We start from the raw sequence: 17,772 nt of genomic DNA on the forward strand, positions 1-17,772 counted from the left end.
TCTAAGGCTGTGCAGTGGTAGGAGATACAGCGTGAGCTGAGGAAGATGAAAGGGCCTGTTCTGTGTCCAGGAGTTCAGAGGAGGAAATAGTGGCAGTGTTCTGCAAAAATGAAAACCTGGAATTTACTGAGTCAAATAGCAGTCAGCTCCTACAGACATAGCCAGCCAATTAGAAAAAAAGCTTGTGTGCTGCTAAATGATGTGGTACAGTTTATTCGGTAACTAAATACGTTGTGCTGTTGAAGGCAAAAAACAAAACGTACCAGCTTCTAATTTGTCATCTTGTCTTGTGCTTTCACAAGTGTAGGTGTACCAAGGTTGTGTTCCAGTGGATTACCTATTATATTTGAGGGTTTTGACACAAAACACTTGAAACTATTTAAAACCTGAGGGGAGGAAGTCCTAAATCCGTTGCCTGCTTAGCGCAAAAAAAAAGGAAAAAGGCTTGAAGTGATTGGGTTGGTGGCAAGGAAGAGTGAAGCAAGTTGCTTGAAAATCTCTCTTTCAAGAGAAATCCTTTCCAATTCAGGTGTTATTACCTCAACATAGCGGGGTTTACTTTTTAAGGAAATTCTGAGGTAGTTTTTTTATGATCCTTGTGAAATCAAGATATTTGTTCTGATGATTGGCTTTTATTTAACAGGTTCAGCGTGTGTGGCCACATCTCAGTTACTCGATTCCCTGACACAGTCAAACAGATCAGTAAATACAAGGTAACCATGATACCTGAAGACAGAGACAAAGCATCACTGGTTACAACGGAAACTGACACTCATGGAGCATTTTGTTTCAAGGCAAAATCGGGTACATACAATGTTCAGGTAAGAATGAACTTTCATTTCTTCATTGTAGGACTGTCATGTTCTAGAAGATTTTGCAATTTTGGAAAGCATGTTTGAGAGGCTGGTTTTGCTTTGCCTGGGATTTACAGTAGATTTCCATTTTCTAAGTTCTGATAAGTGCATTGAAGATAGCAGAGTGGATGTTTTTGGACTGGTATCTGAAAAGTGGTGATGCCTTGTTGTCATATACTCTACAGGTAATTATTCCAGAGGCTGAGACCAGAGCAGGGTTGGCTTTGAAACCCAGAATGTTCCCTGTTACTGTTACTGACAGACCAGTGATGGATGTGACCTTCTCCCAGTTTTTGGCATCTGTCTCAGGGAAGATCTCTTGTTTAGGTAAGCCCATTGTGAGAGTGAAATGGCAATGGAATGGAGAACTTCAGCACTGCATGTGTTAGTGTTGTTGACATCAAGACACTTGCTGTGGTTAGTCCCATCAGCAGGTAAGTAAATGTAGCTTGCAGTATATGGAAAAAGCAGCTCTTGGGAGACGTTGTGGCCTAGTACCTTAACTTTAGCAAAGTTTGGAGTAAAGTTGTGTACCTACTTTTAATACTTGTTAGGAATAAGCAAGTCTTCCTTCCTTAGAAGATGGGTAGGTTCTGGAAGTAGATGGTCCTGTCTGCTACTTGGGATACTGTACATCAATCAGAGAAGTACTGGAGCTGGAAAAGAAGTTTACAAAAACAAAGGAGAAAAGCAGTGCATGTAAAAACTGTAGGATGCTCAAGCCTTTGGCAGAAGCTTTCAACCTCTGTTCTCTCATAAGCTTTTTGTCTTTTTATTCATCTGAGGTTCCTCTCTCCTGCTATTTTCCTTGATTACCTGCTGATTTCAGCAGATGATGATTGGAACCTGATTTTTATAATTTTTACCCTTCCTTTTTCCTCTCTGAACCTTCCCTGCACTTTGTGTTCTGTCTTGCAGGTGTTTACTGGGCTATTAAGTCTCTGCAGAGTGAGGTGAACCCAGGGATTTAATGTTGTTTCAGGTTTTTTCTTGCCATTAGATAAAAGAATATGATTAACAATCTCAAAATCCTGCAGAATTCAAAATAACACTTATAAACATGTGCCTAAGAAACAAGATATAATTGGAAACATTATATATTATTGGTGCTGGGAGGGAGGAAGCATTTGAGTGTTTGTAGGCCTGAGGTGGGGTGCAGCCTGACGTGCTGTGTGTCCCCACAGACGCGTGTGGGGACCTGCTGGTGACGCTGCAGTCCGTGAGCCGCCCGGGGGAGAAGCGCAGCCTGCAGCTGGCCGGGAGCAGGGACTCGGTGCCCTTCACCTTCGAGGGCGTGCTCCCGGGCAAGTACAAAGGTAGGAGCAGGGGAACTGCTTGGGGGGCACCCTTGTAGCCCAATTTGTGACCCAATCTGAGCATTTCTCTTATCATGGATACCTTTTTGTAGAATGCCCAGCACAACTGTTGAAGTTGAGAAAATCTGTACAAAAACCTTACAACAGTGCATCAAGTTTTCTTAGTGTTGGGTGTTTTACCCTGTGTCAGCCCAAAGGTTACTGCTCCCCTCAGTTTTAGGGTTTGCATGGCTGGTGTGGGGGAGGTGGGCTTTATCATGAGCCTAAGAACAGGACACACTGCTTCCAGTTCTGTTTCCAGTTCTGCTTCCAGTTCTGCTTCCAGAGCACTGCTCCTAAGAACAGTATATATTTTGGCCAGCCTGCATCAGCCTGTGAAAATAAATTGTTTTCCAGGGAAAGGTATAGAAGGAGCAATATAGATTGCACTCTTTATACAGGAGTGGGAGCATCTTTCCACCAGCTTCAATTTGGCTTAGGTTGTGATGTCCTCTAGGCTGCTTTGCCTGTCACAGTGGTAATACCCATTGAGGATCCTTCCAGGGTGGCTGGGCTTCATTATTCCTTTTTATAGCACAGCTTTCCTGGTAGATATGTTTGGTTCCTGGTGATACTGCAGTGCTGAGTGCCATGTCTGTTTTTACAAGCATTGTCATGTATTTATATTTGAAGATCATTGTCAGGGAAGCTAGAGAGACACAAACTTTTATATCACAAAACCTGCCCTTACCTATTCAGTTTTACATTATTAAAATGCTTTGTGTGGTGTATATTCTAGTAAGCATTGTACATGAAGACTGGTGCTGGAAGAATAAGTCTTTGGAACTGGAAGTCTTGGAGGAAGATGTGTCAGGAGTAGAATTCAGGCAGACTGGATATATGCTGAGGTGTTCTCTTTCTCATGCAATCACACTGGTACGTAGAAAACAAATATTCTTGTATGTTTTTAATGACCTTATGTAGGTGGATAGGATTATGCTTGGAATCAAGGCTTTCTTTCTCCTGTCTCTGGAGGGTCACAGGGAACAGGAACATTGATGTTTAAAGTGCTTTGAGATTTGTCTTTTAAGTTTGGTAAAACGGCCTCCTGATGTTAGGTGTTACAAAAAAGATGGCATTGATGTATGTTTAGGTGAATACTGTTTTCATTTTGTTGTTTGCTAGTTGCTAATAGTGAATTGTGCTGTGGCTTCACAGGAATTTTATCAGGATGGAAATGGACCAGAGAATGTTGGTGTTTATAATCTGTCCAAAGGAGTTAATAGATTCTGTCTTTCAAAGCCAGGTAACAGCTTTAAAATATTAGTTTAAAAAATGAAAAATAACCAGTTAGCTAATACTGCTGGGAACTAAAAAAACCCAAAAACTTTGTTGTGGTTTCTGAAAGACACTGTTTTAATTACATCTGTATATAAATGATCTGTTCTAAGTTTTTAGAATTCTCCATTTCTTCTGCTATTTAGTCTTTCACCAAATCTAGATTTCAGAAATAAAATATTACTAATTTTTTAGTTGGTGATTTCATCTTCGATGAAGGAAGATAATGTTAAAATAATCTCATTCATATGGGTTCTGTTTGTCACACACATTAAAAAATATCTCTGTGAAAGGCAGCAGATATATAGTCAAATTTTGTAATTGTTTCTGTACCTCTGTTTTCATGTGATCTTGAGAATTCAGCCAATTTGAATTTTTCAGTGGGTCATTCTTTGCCCTGCTGTTTGTAGGTGTGTATGAAGTGACCCCGCGCTCCTGCCACCAGTTTGAACACGAGTATTACACCTACGACACGTAAGAGTGTGACTGTTCCTCACCTTACACCTACCAGTGTGATTTGCCATAAAGCTCCTTCTCCTGCTTGCTTTCAGCAGGACAGGATGTGTAGAGGGAAGCTCTAGCAAGGTGTATCACATGTGTTCTCTTGCACTTTCTATCTTAAAAGTAATAAAAATAAACTAATGGTAGGGTTTAAAGCAGCTTTAGTTACTTCAGATGGGTATTTTTGTCGGCTTTCTGTCTAATTTCTGTTTAGTGTTGGGTTTGCTTTGTAACAGAGGAGAGTTATTTCATTGAAAATAACTTCTGAGAGCTGAAAGGGAAAAGATGGGATAGTAAGATTACTAAGAGGCACTTAACACTATTGGTGTCACTGGTGCCATGATCTTCTGGCCATTTTGATTCTGCTCACCCCATTTTTTGCAAGCTGAATAAATGTACACCCTTACCACAAGTAAGCAGTGCTGAATCTTCCTTGTCCAGGCAAGTTTAATTAGTTATTTATAGATTGTGGTCTGGTGATGTGTTTAATGACACTTTGACATATGAAATCAATCAAATCAGCTTTAGCTTGAGAGAAAGCAGAAGGCACAAAGGAAGGAATTGCTTTGGGGCTCGAGTTGGAAAATGCTCCCTTTCCAATAGATGAACATCCCAGCACTACAGCTTTGCTGTGTAATTTGTGTATCATCTTTTAGAAAGCATTTCAATCTCAGGGGTGAGAGCACAGACTCTGCTAAATAAGATTTGCTTATTTGGAAAGGGGACCTTGAATTCATGTCTTTGTTCCTTTGATTGCAGGTCCTCTCCGAGTATCCTGACGCTCACTGCAGTTCGCCACCATGTCCTTGGCACGATTGTAACTGATAAACTGATGGATGTAACTGTTACCATTAAGTAAGGACAAAGAAACTGTGGTGCTATAAAAAGTGGAAGAAGACATTTCTCATAAAGCTTTACCCCAGCTGTTGGAGAAGAGACACATGATAAGATACAAAGGATGATTGGAGTCTAGAAGAAAATCCTAGAAAAGAAAGGATGCAAGATGAGGGAGAGTGAAACCAAATGCATTGTTCTGAGCTGATTCTAAGAACTTGTTTGAATTTAGACAGCAACCTGTTCAATGGGCAGCAACAAGATAGCTGAGTAGTTCAAGTACATAGGGCAGATAGGTGAGACCTCAGAGCTTTTCCTGGGAGTTGCTGGCTCTGGGAAGTATTTATGTGTGATAGAAGTTATTTTCTCCTTGTATTCTCTGCTCCTGAGAGGTAGGTTCTGAGACAAAAATTCCTAGTTCTGAAAAAAAACCAGGTTTATTAAACTTCTTATTTATTTTGTACAACTAGTTCTTTCTGTATTAAGCTTGTTCTCAGGTATGACATTCCTTTCTCTTTTAGTTCAGGTCTTTGTTAAAGGTACTCTTGCAAACTGATGGTTTTAGCCTAAAAATTTACCACTCCTGTGCTCTTACCAGAATAAACAGGGCAGTTAAAGAGGGATGGATTTAAAAATGTTCTGGGACTTGTCTGCAGTGGTGTAAAGGCAGTAATTAATAAATACAACAAGCTCTTATCTCTCCACATGGAAGGAGGTAATTCTGGTTTTTCTCCATATTTTCAGGTCATCGATTGACAGTGAACCTGCCTTAGTTTTAGGGCCCCTGAAGTCTGTTCAGGAGCTCCGTCGGGAGCAGCAGCTGGCAGAAATCGAGAGTCGCCGGCAGGAGAGGGAAAAGAAGGGTCAGGAGGAGGAAGGAACAAAGCCACCAGTGCAAGAAATGGTGGAGGAACTCCAAGGACCATTCTTATATGAATTTTCTTACTGGGCAAGGTAATACCAAGTTCCAGTGGACAAGGTGTGTTCTTTGCACCAAAGAGAACTGTGATACAATTCCAGGTAGGACAGAGCTGCTGGCTGGTGACTCTGAGCTACAAGGAAACTTAGTACCACATAGTAAGAATTTTCCATAGGTTGTTGTTGATACTTTTTTCTTGGAGTATTTAGATGCATTTTTGCACTCTTCTCTACATGAGAGCTGCTAATTAAATTTTCTTCTAATTATATCTTATTTGTGTTTTACAGGTCTGGAGAGAAAATTACTGTAACGCCATCATCAAAAGAGTTGCTCTTCTACCCACCTTATGTGGAAGCAGTTGTTAGTGGAGGTAAATATAAATAATTTATTTTTGAAGGGATTAGATTTTTATGGTTGAAATGTATCTGTGTAGATAAACATATGAATAACTTGGAAAAGTAATGATAGGGAAGTTTCAGTTGCAGCTATTTCCTTGGGCCAGTTTAATTCTGGAATTTGGAAGTTATTCGATAGAAGATGCAAGTACAGTTTTTATTTCAAGTGCTGAAAAACCACCTGGCACAAGAGGAAGGCCAAGTTTCTGGGTATTACACCAGATTCTCAGAATTGTTTATAGTACTGTCACCTAGAAAAAGAGTTGTGCAAAAACAAGGTTTCTATTTTGAATTTGTTACCAAATTCAAGCTTCTGTTAAAGGTTTTTTTTTTCCCCACTAGATTATAGTAATAAAAATATTCACAAAAAAAAATATAAACTTCGAAATTGTCAGGTTTATCATCAGTTACAGATGCTGCTTGTTAGCTCAGTGTCCATCTTGTCCTTGAGGTTCTTAAGTGAACATTTTGTTTGAAATCACTAAGAAATGGAAGTAGTTAAACTTCTATTGTAAGCCAGAATGTCAAGTGTTTTTTTGACCTTTTTCTTTGTCTGAAATCCCCTTTACAATGATGAAGAGAGTTGTCCTGGGAAGCTGATAGAGATTCATGGAAAAGCAGGCTTATTTCTGGAAGGGCGAATTCATCCTGAATTGGAAGGGGTTGAGATTGTCATTAGTGAGAAGGGAGCAACTTCTGCACTTATCACAGTTTTCACCGATGACAAAGGCACTTACAGGTAATGAAGAGATTTGTTTTGAACCTTTGGGTTCTTTAGTTAAAACACAGTGGTTACTTGACAATGTGTATGTGATACCCGTTTTTTCTGAAATAAGTTCTGTTCTTCTTTCATTTGAAGTGTTGGGCCACTTCACAGTGACTTGGAATACACAATCACTGCTCAGAAGGAAGGTTTTGTTTTGACTGCAGTAGAAGGAACAGTTGGAGACTTCAAAGCCTTTGCTCTTGCTGGGGTGACATTTGAGGTAATTTTCTGAACATTTTGGGTTCTAAATGAATAATGTGGACAGTTGGAGCTGGACAGGCAAAAAGTTAATTTGCATCTTCCAAAGACAAATGGTGTGTCCAGTTATTTGGGTAATAATTTTTGTCATGAGGAGACAAAACTCAGTGGATGACCTCTGTTGTAGACTGTGATTTGCCATGCAGAAGATACTTTCCAAGGTTTAATAGAGTGAGAGTTAGAGCCTGCAGTTCAAAAGACTGGCTTTATTTGCTTTTATAGAGCTGGACCCACTCCATTTTAAGGAGTTTTATCCCTCAAGGTGCAGGTGTAGTCTGGTCCAGCTAGTGCCTGGTTCCAGTCTTTGGAGTGCTTCGTTCTGGCCTTCCTGGGTGTTCTGTGGAGTGGTAGAGAATGGCTGCTGTGGTGGCACATGGTGTGCCATGGGCTGTGACTGCCCAGGGCTTGGGAGCAGAGGGTTCTGCAGCTTCTGTACTGTTCCCAGGAGGGGCAGTACAGATATGGCTGGTTCTGCTCACAGCTGAGTGCTCAGAGCCAGCTCATCTGTGCACTCTGCAAGGGGCTTTTCAACTGAACCCTTCTCCATAAAGAACCTCAGTTACACTTAAAATTACTGTTTTTTCAAAAACAGATCAAATCAGAGGATGACCAGGCTCTTGCAGGAGTTCTCTTGTCTCTCAGTGGAGGGGTGTTTCGTTCCAACCTCCTCACACAGGATAATGGCATGCTGACATTTTCCAATCTGGTAAGTTGAAATGATTCTTCTGAGTGTGGCTGTGTGTGGAGCTGTGTTACTTTGCCCTCTCCAACGGGGCTCTCTGGACTGGCAGGTTTCCTTTGAAACCCTAACACATGATGAGGCATTCAGATCCCTGAGAATAAACAGTACTTAAAATCTTAGCAAGTGAAAGATGTGAAATCTAATGCGGCAAGAGGTTTCTCCCCAACAGGTCATAGATGATGTTGATTGATCTCAGTTACTAATTTGCAGTCTGTAAACATGAAACAAGCCAATTTGTTGATGATCATTGGAGAGTCTTTAGGGGGAAGGAAATCTAATTACATTATTGATCTTTATGTGCATAGACATGCTTGAATAGTTTCTTTGCAGACATCCTTCTTTTGTGGTCACTTTCCTGTCCTTGAGGTCTTGTGGTAAAGTTTTAGGGCTGTGGTTTCCTTTCTCTCTTAACACTTCGTCAGCAGGTGGAATTCCATCAGTTCATTGTCCAATGTGCTCCCTGTTTTTCACTGCTCACATTTTGTGACAGGTTTAACCTCTGGTTGCTGCGGAGGACTTCAGCTCTTCAGAGAGCTCTTGCAAAGTATATTCGATCAGAGCTGGTGAGTTTCTACATCACTATGAGTAAACAGCTTGTTTTGTGCCTCTTTGCAGAGCCCAGGGCAGTATTACTTTAAACCCATGATGAAAGAATTTCGGTTTGAACCATCATCACAAATGATTGAAGTGCAGGAAGGACAAAATCTCAAAATCCAGATAACTGGTTACAGAACGGCTTACAGGTCAGTAGAGCTGGAATTCATGGAAAATGCTATGGGCTGTATGAGGATGTTCTGTAGCAAATGTGTTTCCTCCCAGCACACCTCTGTTCTTGCAGGTTTGGAGGAGACTTCCAAGTCTCAATTTAAAGTAAATGTGCTGTGTATAGTACTTATTTTGGCCTTTTTTAATGGATGTGGACATCTAGCTAAGCCCAGGTGGCAGAGTGATAGGAAGACATGTGGCTGTGAAAGCACTGTCTCAGTGGCACTGGAAGTAGTTTGTGTGGTGTCCAGTGGGAGAGGAGAGGACTACTGTAGGTATGGTAGACCAATTCAGGTATCTGACTTGAAGATCCTTCCTTTCCTTGCCCTCACAGGTAAGAAAGAACTGTTGTTCATGGAGTTTAGGGAGCTTGGATTCCTAAAGGTGTGCTCTGAACTGCAGTGAATTCTAATGATTTAAACTGTTCTACACACACATTATAAATACCCCTTTTATTCTCCATGCTGTGGTAAATACATTAAGTACTTTTTCCATCAGTTATAACAATAAAATGTATTTATAACACACATTAAACCAGCATCTGCACACCTGGAACAACTGGTTCTTTTTATACCTTTAGCTGTTACGGCACAGTTTCCTCTTTAAATGGAGAGCCTGAGCAGGGAGTGTCAGTGGAAGCTGTGGGACAGAAGGATTGCAGCATCTATGGAGAAGACACAATAACTGATGAAGAGGGCAAATTCAGGCTCCGTGGCCTTCGGGTAAGGAGTAGGAGGCTCTCTGTCATTGACTTGTCTGTCATTGTGACGATGGAGCAGTGAAATGGGTTCTGTTCAGTAGCCACTGGTTTCTGTCTTCCCATCATGTTTGCTAACTCAGCCTCCCTTGAGTCTCTCTGTGTGAAGAAACATGCTCATGTAGTGAACACTGAGCCTGGTAAAAGGGGAAAAGAAGAGCTTGTTGTGTAAGTCTGTGAACTTGCTGGCAGCATACTGTGCTGGCCTCCACAAACTCTGGGCAGTTGGTGTGACAAGACACAATCCCCTGGTCGGTGCTTGGGTGACCAGCAGGGAAGCTTCATAGGCAAAAGAATTTGGGGAACTGCTTAGTTTCTCTTGTGAAGATATTAACAGCCTATTTTTAGCAGGATATTGGGTGTGTGTGTGATGTTGATTGCACAGCATGTATGTGAAATAAGCTGTTCTTCAGGGAATGGGGAAGTTGAATTTATGGCACCGTTATGTAAGGAGTCAGCAATTTCCTGCAGTAAAAGTTTGATCAGGTTTTAATCCTGTTTCCTTTCATCAGAGCAGATGATTTCTTTTAATACTGTGATGTAACAAACTAATGAAAGTTCTATATAGCCTTTTCTCATTTTCTGGCAATAAACAATTCTAGTAGTGTTACTGAGTTAAATTTTCTATTTAAGATAAGGAAAAACTTTAACTGCATAGAGTTAAATCTGTTTGGATGGCATATCTGAAATGGAAAGCTAGAAAATTTTCTTTACTGCTCTCTAAAATTAAAGTATGTATTATTCAGTGTTGGGATTTATCATCTGAATGTTGCTTTCAGCCTGGCTGTGTGTATCATGTCCAACTCAAAGCTGAAGGCAATGATCACATTGAAAGAGCTTTACCACAGCACCGGGCAATTGAGGTAATTTTTTCTCCTGTTTTGTAGCATCACTTAAATATGAAATGGGCCTGTCTAGGCATTCTGTCTGTTCTGTCAGCAGCAATGTAGTGAAGGCATTCTGTTTAGACAAGTGCCTTTCAGCAAGTTTGCTCCCTAAAAACAGGCCCCATATTGTGTGTCAGCACCACAGCTCAAAACTGAAGTGAGATAAAACCCAAACAGTAAACAAGTGAAAAGGATTCTTATTCTTTCACAGTCATGAAAACTATGCACCCAGAAACAAGAGAAGAAATGTATGGAATACCTTTCAACACTTCTTTATGATGTGGAGCAAAGCAGTGGTAGATTGAGGGTGTCATAAATTATCATATTGTCCTACAGTTGTATTCAGTTATGGACAGAGAGGTATTGTTATGTTTTGAGTCCAAGTCACGCAGTTTTGGTGTAGGTGAAATTGTAACTTGGACTAGCACTTTTATCTTTATAAAATGTAGTAATAAGTCTGCATTGAAAACTGGTGGAATCTTGTTAACTATTCCACATTAATCAACTGTATAAAGATCTCTGTGCATCTCTCAGCTCAGGTGCAAAATACTGAGACTAATGTTCTGAGATCAGGCAGTTCTGTGGATGTACCTCATACTTTTCCAGAATAGTTTGTGTTTTTGAGACTTCCATTTTTAGTTTAGCTTAATGTCATGAGTCTCATGCTGATAATGCCCAAGTCTGCAATTGCAAGCTGTGCTCTCTGGAGAACAGGGGCTTGCAGTGGGAAAGCTTTCAAGCTTCCATGTGGTTAGTATGGAAGAAAATACACTTTTATTTAAAATGATCATCAATGTTTGCTGTTTGTGTTACCAGTTTTGTTACTGTCCTTTGTTAACTGTTCCTTTGTTGGCAAAAACCTGAGTCTGTTTTCCATTGCAGGTTGGGAACAGTGACATTGATGATGTTAATATTATAGCGTTCCGGCAAATTAATCAATTTGATTTAAGTGGAAATGTAATTACAGCTTCTGAATATCTCTCCACATTATGTGTAAGTTCAAGCCTTTCATCTTTGTCAAGTGTATTTGTTACTGCTTTCACAATGATTTTTTTTTTTGCAGGGTTACTGGAAATGGTTTGGTAGCCAGAGCACACATTTAATTCAAATTAGTACTAATAGTTTAATGAATGTGAATTTGAATTCCAGATAGAATTAAGATTGCAGTGTTCCTGATGCTTTTTTTCATGGGAATATGTTTAAGAAATACCTTCTCTGGCTGGCCTGTACATTTTGGGATTTATATCCCTGATTGGGGATGCTTTGTCTGTAGATAGATCAAGACAGCAAGGGTGAAATGAGTCCTTTGTATCAGAGAACTGCATTAATTCCTGGAACACCTGAAATTTTTGACCTGTATGTCAAAACCTGAATATATCATGTGAATGCAGTGATACCATAGGACATGTGCATTTAGAAGTGCATAATAATGACAGTATAAGACAAATAGGAAAGCTGAAATTTTCAAAATTCAAAACACTGTACTGTGGTCTGAAAAAGCTTGCCAAACATTTCTGATGCTTTTGGCTTAGGGAGCAAATGCTGGAAGTGTGTGCGAGAGGTGTTAGTGGGGTAGGAACTACAGCATCATTTCTCAGGCTTAAAAGCTCCTTGAAATGCTACCTACAAATCTAAATGCAGTGCTTGGATTTCTTTCACACTAGTTTGTTATGCATCTCACCTGCCAAGATCTCCTTGCTAAGCTGTTGGGTTTTTTGGGAGACATCCGAAGGATCCAACACTCAGAGCAGGTGTGAAGGGAATAAATGTCACCTTACTGAAGAGCCCCTGAGTTTGTGTCCCATCTTTCTGGGGAAATTTAAACCCTTGCAGTTCAGCCTAAGCAAATAGGAATTCATGTCAAAATCTGATTATATGGAAATTATCCAAACCTGTGCCTGCTTCATATTAGGTGGGGTCTTGTGTTGCATGTACAGCACGTGAGCTGTTGATGGGTGCTTGTCATCACCCTGGCTGCCAGTGCAGACATTCTTGTCTCTGAAAGATGGGCTAAGATTGGATCCTGACACAAGTGAGAGCAGTTTGGTGATCCACAGCACAGACTGCTTTTCATACACTGGGTATGTGAAAGTGTCAAAGAGCAGCTGTTCCTAAATTATTTCAAAGTCTATAAAAAGACTCTTTCTGTGACTTTTCACATTCCAGATTAGAACATTTCCAGGTGTTCTTACTTGAAAACTTTCTGTTTATATAAACACATGATGAATTTTGAAGTGCTTTTATCCCTGAAGATGTGGAATGTCTGAAATATCTGTTGTGGTGCAGGCTTGGAAATACCTGGTTTGTGCTTTCTTCCTTAACTTACAGGTGAAGCTCTATAAGAGTGAAAATCTTGACAACCCAATTCATACAGTCAACTTAGGCCTATCCCTGTTTTTTCATTTCCCACCACTACTGCGAGATGGAGAGGTAAGAATATTGCTGGAAAGTTAGCTTAGATCACTTTATTTAAGGATCTAAGGACACTGAAGTGTAATTTGTGGTGTGCTTGCAGAGCTGTATTCATACTGGACTAAGCAGTGCCTTGGAAGATTTGAAGCCTGTTTAACCTTTGCCTTTAAATGTGATTTTGTCTCTGAGTGCTCCTGATGCTGTAGCCTGAGTGTATTTTGTACCCACAGAATTACGTGGTGCTCCTGGATTCTACATTGTCTAAATCACAGTATGACTACACCCTGCCTCAAGTTTCTTTCACTGCCATTGGATATCATAAACACATTACACTGGTCTTCAGTCCCACTGTAAGTACTAAATATTTCCTTGTTCCAATGTTCACCTTGGGAGCAGTATTTGGTGTTATATCCTGCATGTATTTTGTGCTCTTGGCCAAGCTTTCTATTAGTGTAACTATAAAGAGGTTTATGAGTGACAATTAATTTAGATTTGCTGTGTGTTCAGTTGCCAGTGGAACAGGAGGGAGACATGAAACAGCAGTAGGAAATGAAGGGTGCAGATGTGCCTGAAAGGTTCTGTGCTGGCATGGCTGCTGTAGTGGGGTCACAGAGGTTGGGCAGCATGGGACAGGTAAATCAAAGCACAGCAGGCTGACTGTCAGGGAGACTGACCATCAATGAATTGACTTTATAAAGCAGCCCACCTCAGGAAGTGATGCATGAGTGACTGATCCAAAGGGTGGCTTTGAAGTGGAAAGTGAAGTAAATCCTAGAACAGCACTTGGAAGGAAGTCAGATGAGAAGAGCTGGATGTGCCTCATGATCCTATTGCTGATGTTTCTTAGAGCTGGGGGATTTCACAGCCAACTGTTACAAAAAAGTAAAATTCATGATCTGCACTGTTTCCAGAGAAAGCTGCCTGAGCAAGATATTGCCCAAGGGTCTTACATCGCGTTACCGCTGACGCTGCTCCTGCTGTTGGCAGGTTACAACCACGATAAGGTGGGTCAGGGGTGGTTCTACTCTTACTAAATATTATTGTCTTATCAATGGATGTGTTGCACTGCACTAAGTGGGGGTTTGTTGGGTTGTTATCTGGAGAGAGGTGCAGTCACAGTCCCCTAATGTGATTTATTATAAGGACACAATGTAGCTATGTTTTTGGACAGTTACCTTCCTTTAAAAAAGCTTAGTGTGAAGGTGAGTTCCTGTGCTGTGGCTGAATTTTGGCCTCTCATTTGATTGCTCTGAGAAAAAAGACAATACAGCATCATTAAAATTCAGATAACCAGACTCAGTGATAATAGGAATGAAAATAATTCTTTTATTGGCTTCAGGCACAATCAGACTGGAAAAAGTCTTGCAAGTCTTCAAGTCTTTAGCTTTATACCCTCCCTAATTCAAATACTCTCAAGAGGAATACAACTACCTGCTATACAACCCCCTTTGTCTTTGTTGTCAAACTGTGCTCTTCTAGTCTTTTCTGATATGACTAGATTTCTGTTTTACTAAGAAGAGAAATTAAATTTGTCTGTGCAGTTTGATTTCCTCTCAAACAATCACTTTAGGTTTTAATTATCAGAAATTCCCAGAAGTTTGGTTTGATTCCTCCCCAAAATTTGCTGCCATATTCTGGTGTCTTTGAGATGTGCCATTGATGCAATAGATTCTGTTAGGGGCTACATGTCTAAAGAACCATGCCATTCAAACCTTGCCTACCATTGTAACCACAACTTGTTTCCCTTTTTTGTTTCTCCCAGCTTATTCCCTTACTGCTGCAGCTGACAACTCGGCTGCAAGGAGTCCGTGCTCTTGGACAGACAGGCTCTGACCAAGGGGGCTCAGAGGATGCAAAGAGACAAACCAAAAAACAGAAGACGAGGCGGACGTGAGCCGAAAGGAAGGACTGGATGAAGTGGTGCTGTCAAACTGGAGCCTGAGGAGGCAAAGCCACTAAAACACATATTTGTTGAATTTGCAGACTTGACATTTTATGTTTTTGCTACATGAGCACCATTTGTCACGTTAGCTCCATTTTGGTTGTAAATTTTCTATGGAGTCTATAGATTTCCTTGTTGTAAAGTGATTAAATGAATGCCTCTGCTGTCACTGTGAGTGCATCTCTCATACTTGAAGACAATTAATGCTTTTTTCTTTCTTTTCATTGGAACAGGTCATGCTGTCCTTATTAATGATTTATAAAAGCAGTGGTAATAGATAATACTTGATTTCAATTTCAGTCTCTAGATTCTGGAATGATTTTTCCTTACCTTTTGAAATATCCACTTTATAGAAGCAGCACACAGGGATTCTACAGTGTTGCTTGAAACAGAATTTTAGGGGACCTAGCTGGGCTGGTGAATTATGTCATGGTCACTTCCAGTTCAGCAGTTTGGTTCAAGAGTTTGTCTGATTTCAGTTCTTGTCCAGTGATTATGTTATCTTTGATTAAGTTTTTGCTCAATGAAGACAAACTCTTGATGTCAGGTAAGGTTAGTTGTTAAGATCAGGTAAGTTCTGATGTTCCTACAGCAGTGTTTCAGTTTTAGTTTCCTGTCCAGTGTGATCTCTTTAGACCTCCAGTATTCCTGAGGTGGCTCCAGCTGGCTGCACTACTTTTTCCAAAGCTGTACTGTGTTCTTGGTGTTACCATTCACCCATGATGGTCACATCTCCTGCTAAGGCCATGCTCAGCCTTTTTCCCAATTAATGATAGATTTTTTTTTTTTAACCTTTTTTACCTTTTGGGTTTTTAATTATAAGGAATGTGAGTTTTTTGAAATCTCCAATGCCTACAGTCCCAATAATGTAGTCTATAATGAATAACTGTTTCTTACAGGTTCTCTTTTGATTCCTGCTTGAAGTAAGTAGTTGGTCATACACAGTTTAAATGTTAATGGGGCTTTTTATTGACAAATACTATAAAGGTTAACAGAGCATTTGAAGATGCACATAAATGTCTACAAATATTGCAAAGACATTGGTACTGCCAGTAAGTGGCAATGTTTCTCTTTTACAGTACTTGAAATAAAAGTCCCCTTACATTTAAATGTTTAAGCTTGCAAACCCTACCATTCTTAGAAATTTGGATGCTGAAGGTTTTACGCTGGTTTTGTTGCACATTGCAAGAGTTTGGGCCTAAATAGTTATAACTTCATTTGGTAATGATTCTAATCTCTCTGAGGGAAATCTTGTTAGGACCATAACAAGAATGTAGAATGTTGAAAAAGCATTATGTATAGAGCTTGAGATGAAGCTCTAATAAATTACCATGGTCTACTTAATGACTTTGAATTTCATATTGCTGTGATAAAATACATGGGGAAAAGACAAGGTGTTCTAAGACTTATAATAAATTGTACGTTTTCAGTACATTTTTATTTTAAGCTGGTGAATGTTAATAAAGTTATTGCTACTTTGGGGAATGTATGAGGAAGAAATGCACATCTCCATGTGCCTCAAAGGAGTTCCAGATATTCTGATCTCTGAACTGTGAGACTGACTGATGATTGAACTTGAACACTGGGAATGCTGTTAATAAAAAGAAAAAAAAGAAAGTGACAATTCTTGCTCATTTAATGTTTGCTTCTAAATCTAGAATTTGCTCCGTGTCTCTTCTCAAAATTCTTTTTTTTGCCTTCTGCACCGCACTTGTGACTGATTTTGAGTCCCATGTTTTGAGGTTTATTCTGCTGTTGAAGTGTTAATTCCTAACAATAACTATAGCTTGAAGTTCCTCAGTTGGCAGAGAAGTTGTACTCTGAGAAAGCAGGGAAAACTAAAACATGAGATAATTTTCCAAAGCAGAACTAAATGCCAAGGAATCAGTATCTTCCTTCTTTATAGAAACCAATAACCAGATACACAGGCCCAAGCCAGAAGAATGAGTGTGGTCTCTGCGATGCCCAGAGCCAGGAGCATGAAACAGGACAGACAGACAGGTCTGTGTCCGTGGGCACTGCCAGAGGCTTTGTACAGACACTGGGGGCTGCAGGGGCTGCACCTGGCACCTCTGCACTGCTCCCAGCCCTGGGGAGATGGCTGTGCCCTGCAGCTGAGCACAGCCCTGGGCACAGACAGGCTCTCCCTGGGATGCTCAGTGCAGAAATGGGGCAGTCGGGTCAGCGCTGCCTTCTGGCCTCTTCTGTTCTCTGCTGGGTGGTGTGCTCAGGGCTATCTCTGCATACCTAAGGCTTGAGTTTGTGCTCTTAACACTTCAGTACTGGTTGGACCGGCCCTGTCCAAATTATTGAAAATGTCAGTTAAATCTGCTTGTTGCATCTTTCATTAATTTATGTTAATGCAAAGAATAAATGCAGGATGGGACTAACATAATATGTTGACTTACTGGAAATCTTTCAAGAGTCAATGTTTATTATTCTTTTTTGCAGGCACAGCAGTGAAAAAATGATTAATTAATTTGCTTTGTGAGGTAGATGTGGGCAAATGGCTGAAATCTGTGGGAAATGAGAGAAAGGCCCTCTGGATACAGATAGGATTGCATGTTACTTATTTTTTCTGTCAAAAGTAACAACAAATATTACATATATTTGGGTGATTCATCAGTGGTGCACAAAAGTATTGTTTAAGATTGAAATGGATCATTAATATTGAGTTTTAAAATTTCTTTATAGATGGTTCAGCTTAATTTCTAAATTTCTTTATTAGATGTCTGTCACACTCCAAGTGTTTTTGATTAGCACGAGCACCAGTGTTAAAAATACAGCAATTTAATAAAAAAAATATGTGTGCTTTAAAAGCAAGAAAACAAATACTTAAAACAGAGAGCTCAGTTCTTCCTTTCCCACTGAGGGCAGAATTTCAGGAGAAAATTCCTCAAATCTCTGTTGCTGCTTTATGTGCTCCTCACCTCCTACCAGGTTACTTTTTACTCAGCTGAATATGAACCTTGCCAGCTTCTCTAACTCACCAAGGAGAGAAAGAGATGAAATTTAAGCAAACAGGCAGTCCTCTGACATAGCACTTCAGTATTTTCCTTTGTATCAGAAATTGTCCGTACTGGGAAAATAAATAGGCAAATCTGTGG

General features: G+C 40.1%; 1 protein-coding gene across 2 annotated transcripts in view; it reads left to right on the forward strand.

Annotated features, from left to right (window-relative positions):
* LOC111935981 (BOS complex subunit NOMO1) overlaps window positions 1-16,289 on the forward strand; it is a 24,079-nt gene extending 7,790 nt beyond the window's left edge. For both annotated transcript variants that reach the window (XM_086854109.1, XM_086854108.1), the window contains 20 exons: window positions 644-821; window positions 1,040-1,181; window positions 2,039-2,170; window positions 2,949-3,085; window positions 3,368-3,455; window positions 3,898-3,961; window positions 4,748-4,843; window positions 5,567-5,776; window positions 6,029-6,111; window positions 6,716-6,875; window positions 6,996-7,122; window positions 7,753-7,866; window positions 8,518-8,645; window positions 9,248-9,389; window positions 10,204-10,287; window positions 11,194-11,304; window positions 12,640-12,741; window positions 12,954-13,073; window positions 13,635-13,727; window positions 14,486-16,289. In XM_086854109.1, coding sequence (XP_086710235.1) covers window positions 644-821; window positions 1,040-1,181; window positions 2,039-2,170; window positions 2,949-3,085; window positions 3,368-3,455; window positions 3,898-3,961; window positions 4,748-4,843; window positions 5,567-5,776; window positions 6,029-6,111; window positions 6,716-6,875; window positions 6,996-7,122; window positions 7,753-7,866; window positions 8,518-8,645; window positions 9,248-9,389; window positions 10,204-10,287; window positions 11,194-11,304; window positions 12,640-12,741; window positions 12,954-13,073; window positions 13,635-13,727; window positions 14,486-14,617 — 2,443 coding nt within the window. In that variant the 3' untranslated portion in view covers window positions 14,618-16,289. The remainder of the gene's footprint in view (window positions 1-643; window positions 822-1,039; window positions 1,182-2,038; window positions 2,171-2,948; window positions 3,086-3,367; window positions 3,456-3,897; window positions 3,962-4,747; window positions 4,844-5,566; window positions 5,777-6,028; window positions 6,112-6,715; window positions 6,876-6,995; window positions 7,123-7,752; window positions 7,867-8,517; window positions 8,646-9,247; window positions 9,390-10,203; window positions 10,288-11,193; window positions 11,305-12,639; window positions 12,742-12,953; window positions 13,074-13,634; window positions 13,728-14,485) is intronic.
* The last annotated feature ends 1,483 nt before the right edge of the window (window positions 16,290-17,772 follow it).

This window comes from Cyanistes caeruleus, chromosome 17 (assembly GCF_971803275.1).
Source record: "Cyanistes caeruleus chromosome 17, bCyaCae1.hap1.1, whole genome shotgun sequence".
Classification (NCBI taxonomy): domain Eukaryota; kingdom Metazoa; phylum Chordata; class Aves; order Passeriformes; family Paridae; genus Cyanistes; species Cyanistes caeruleus.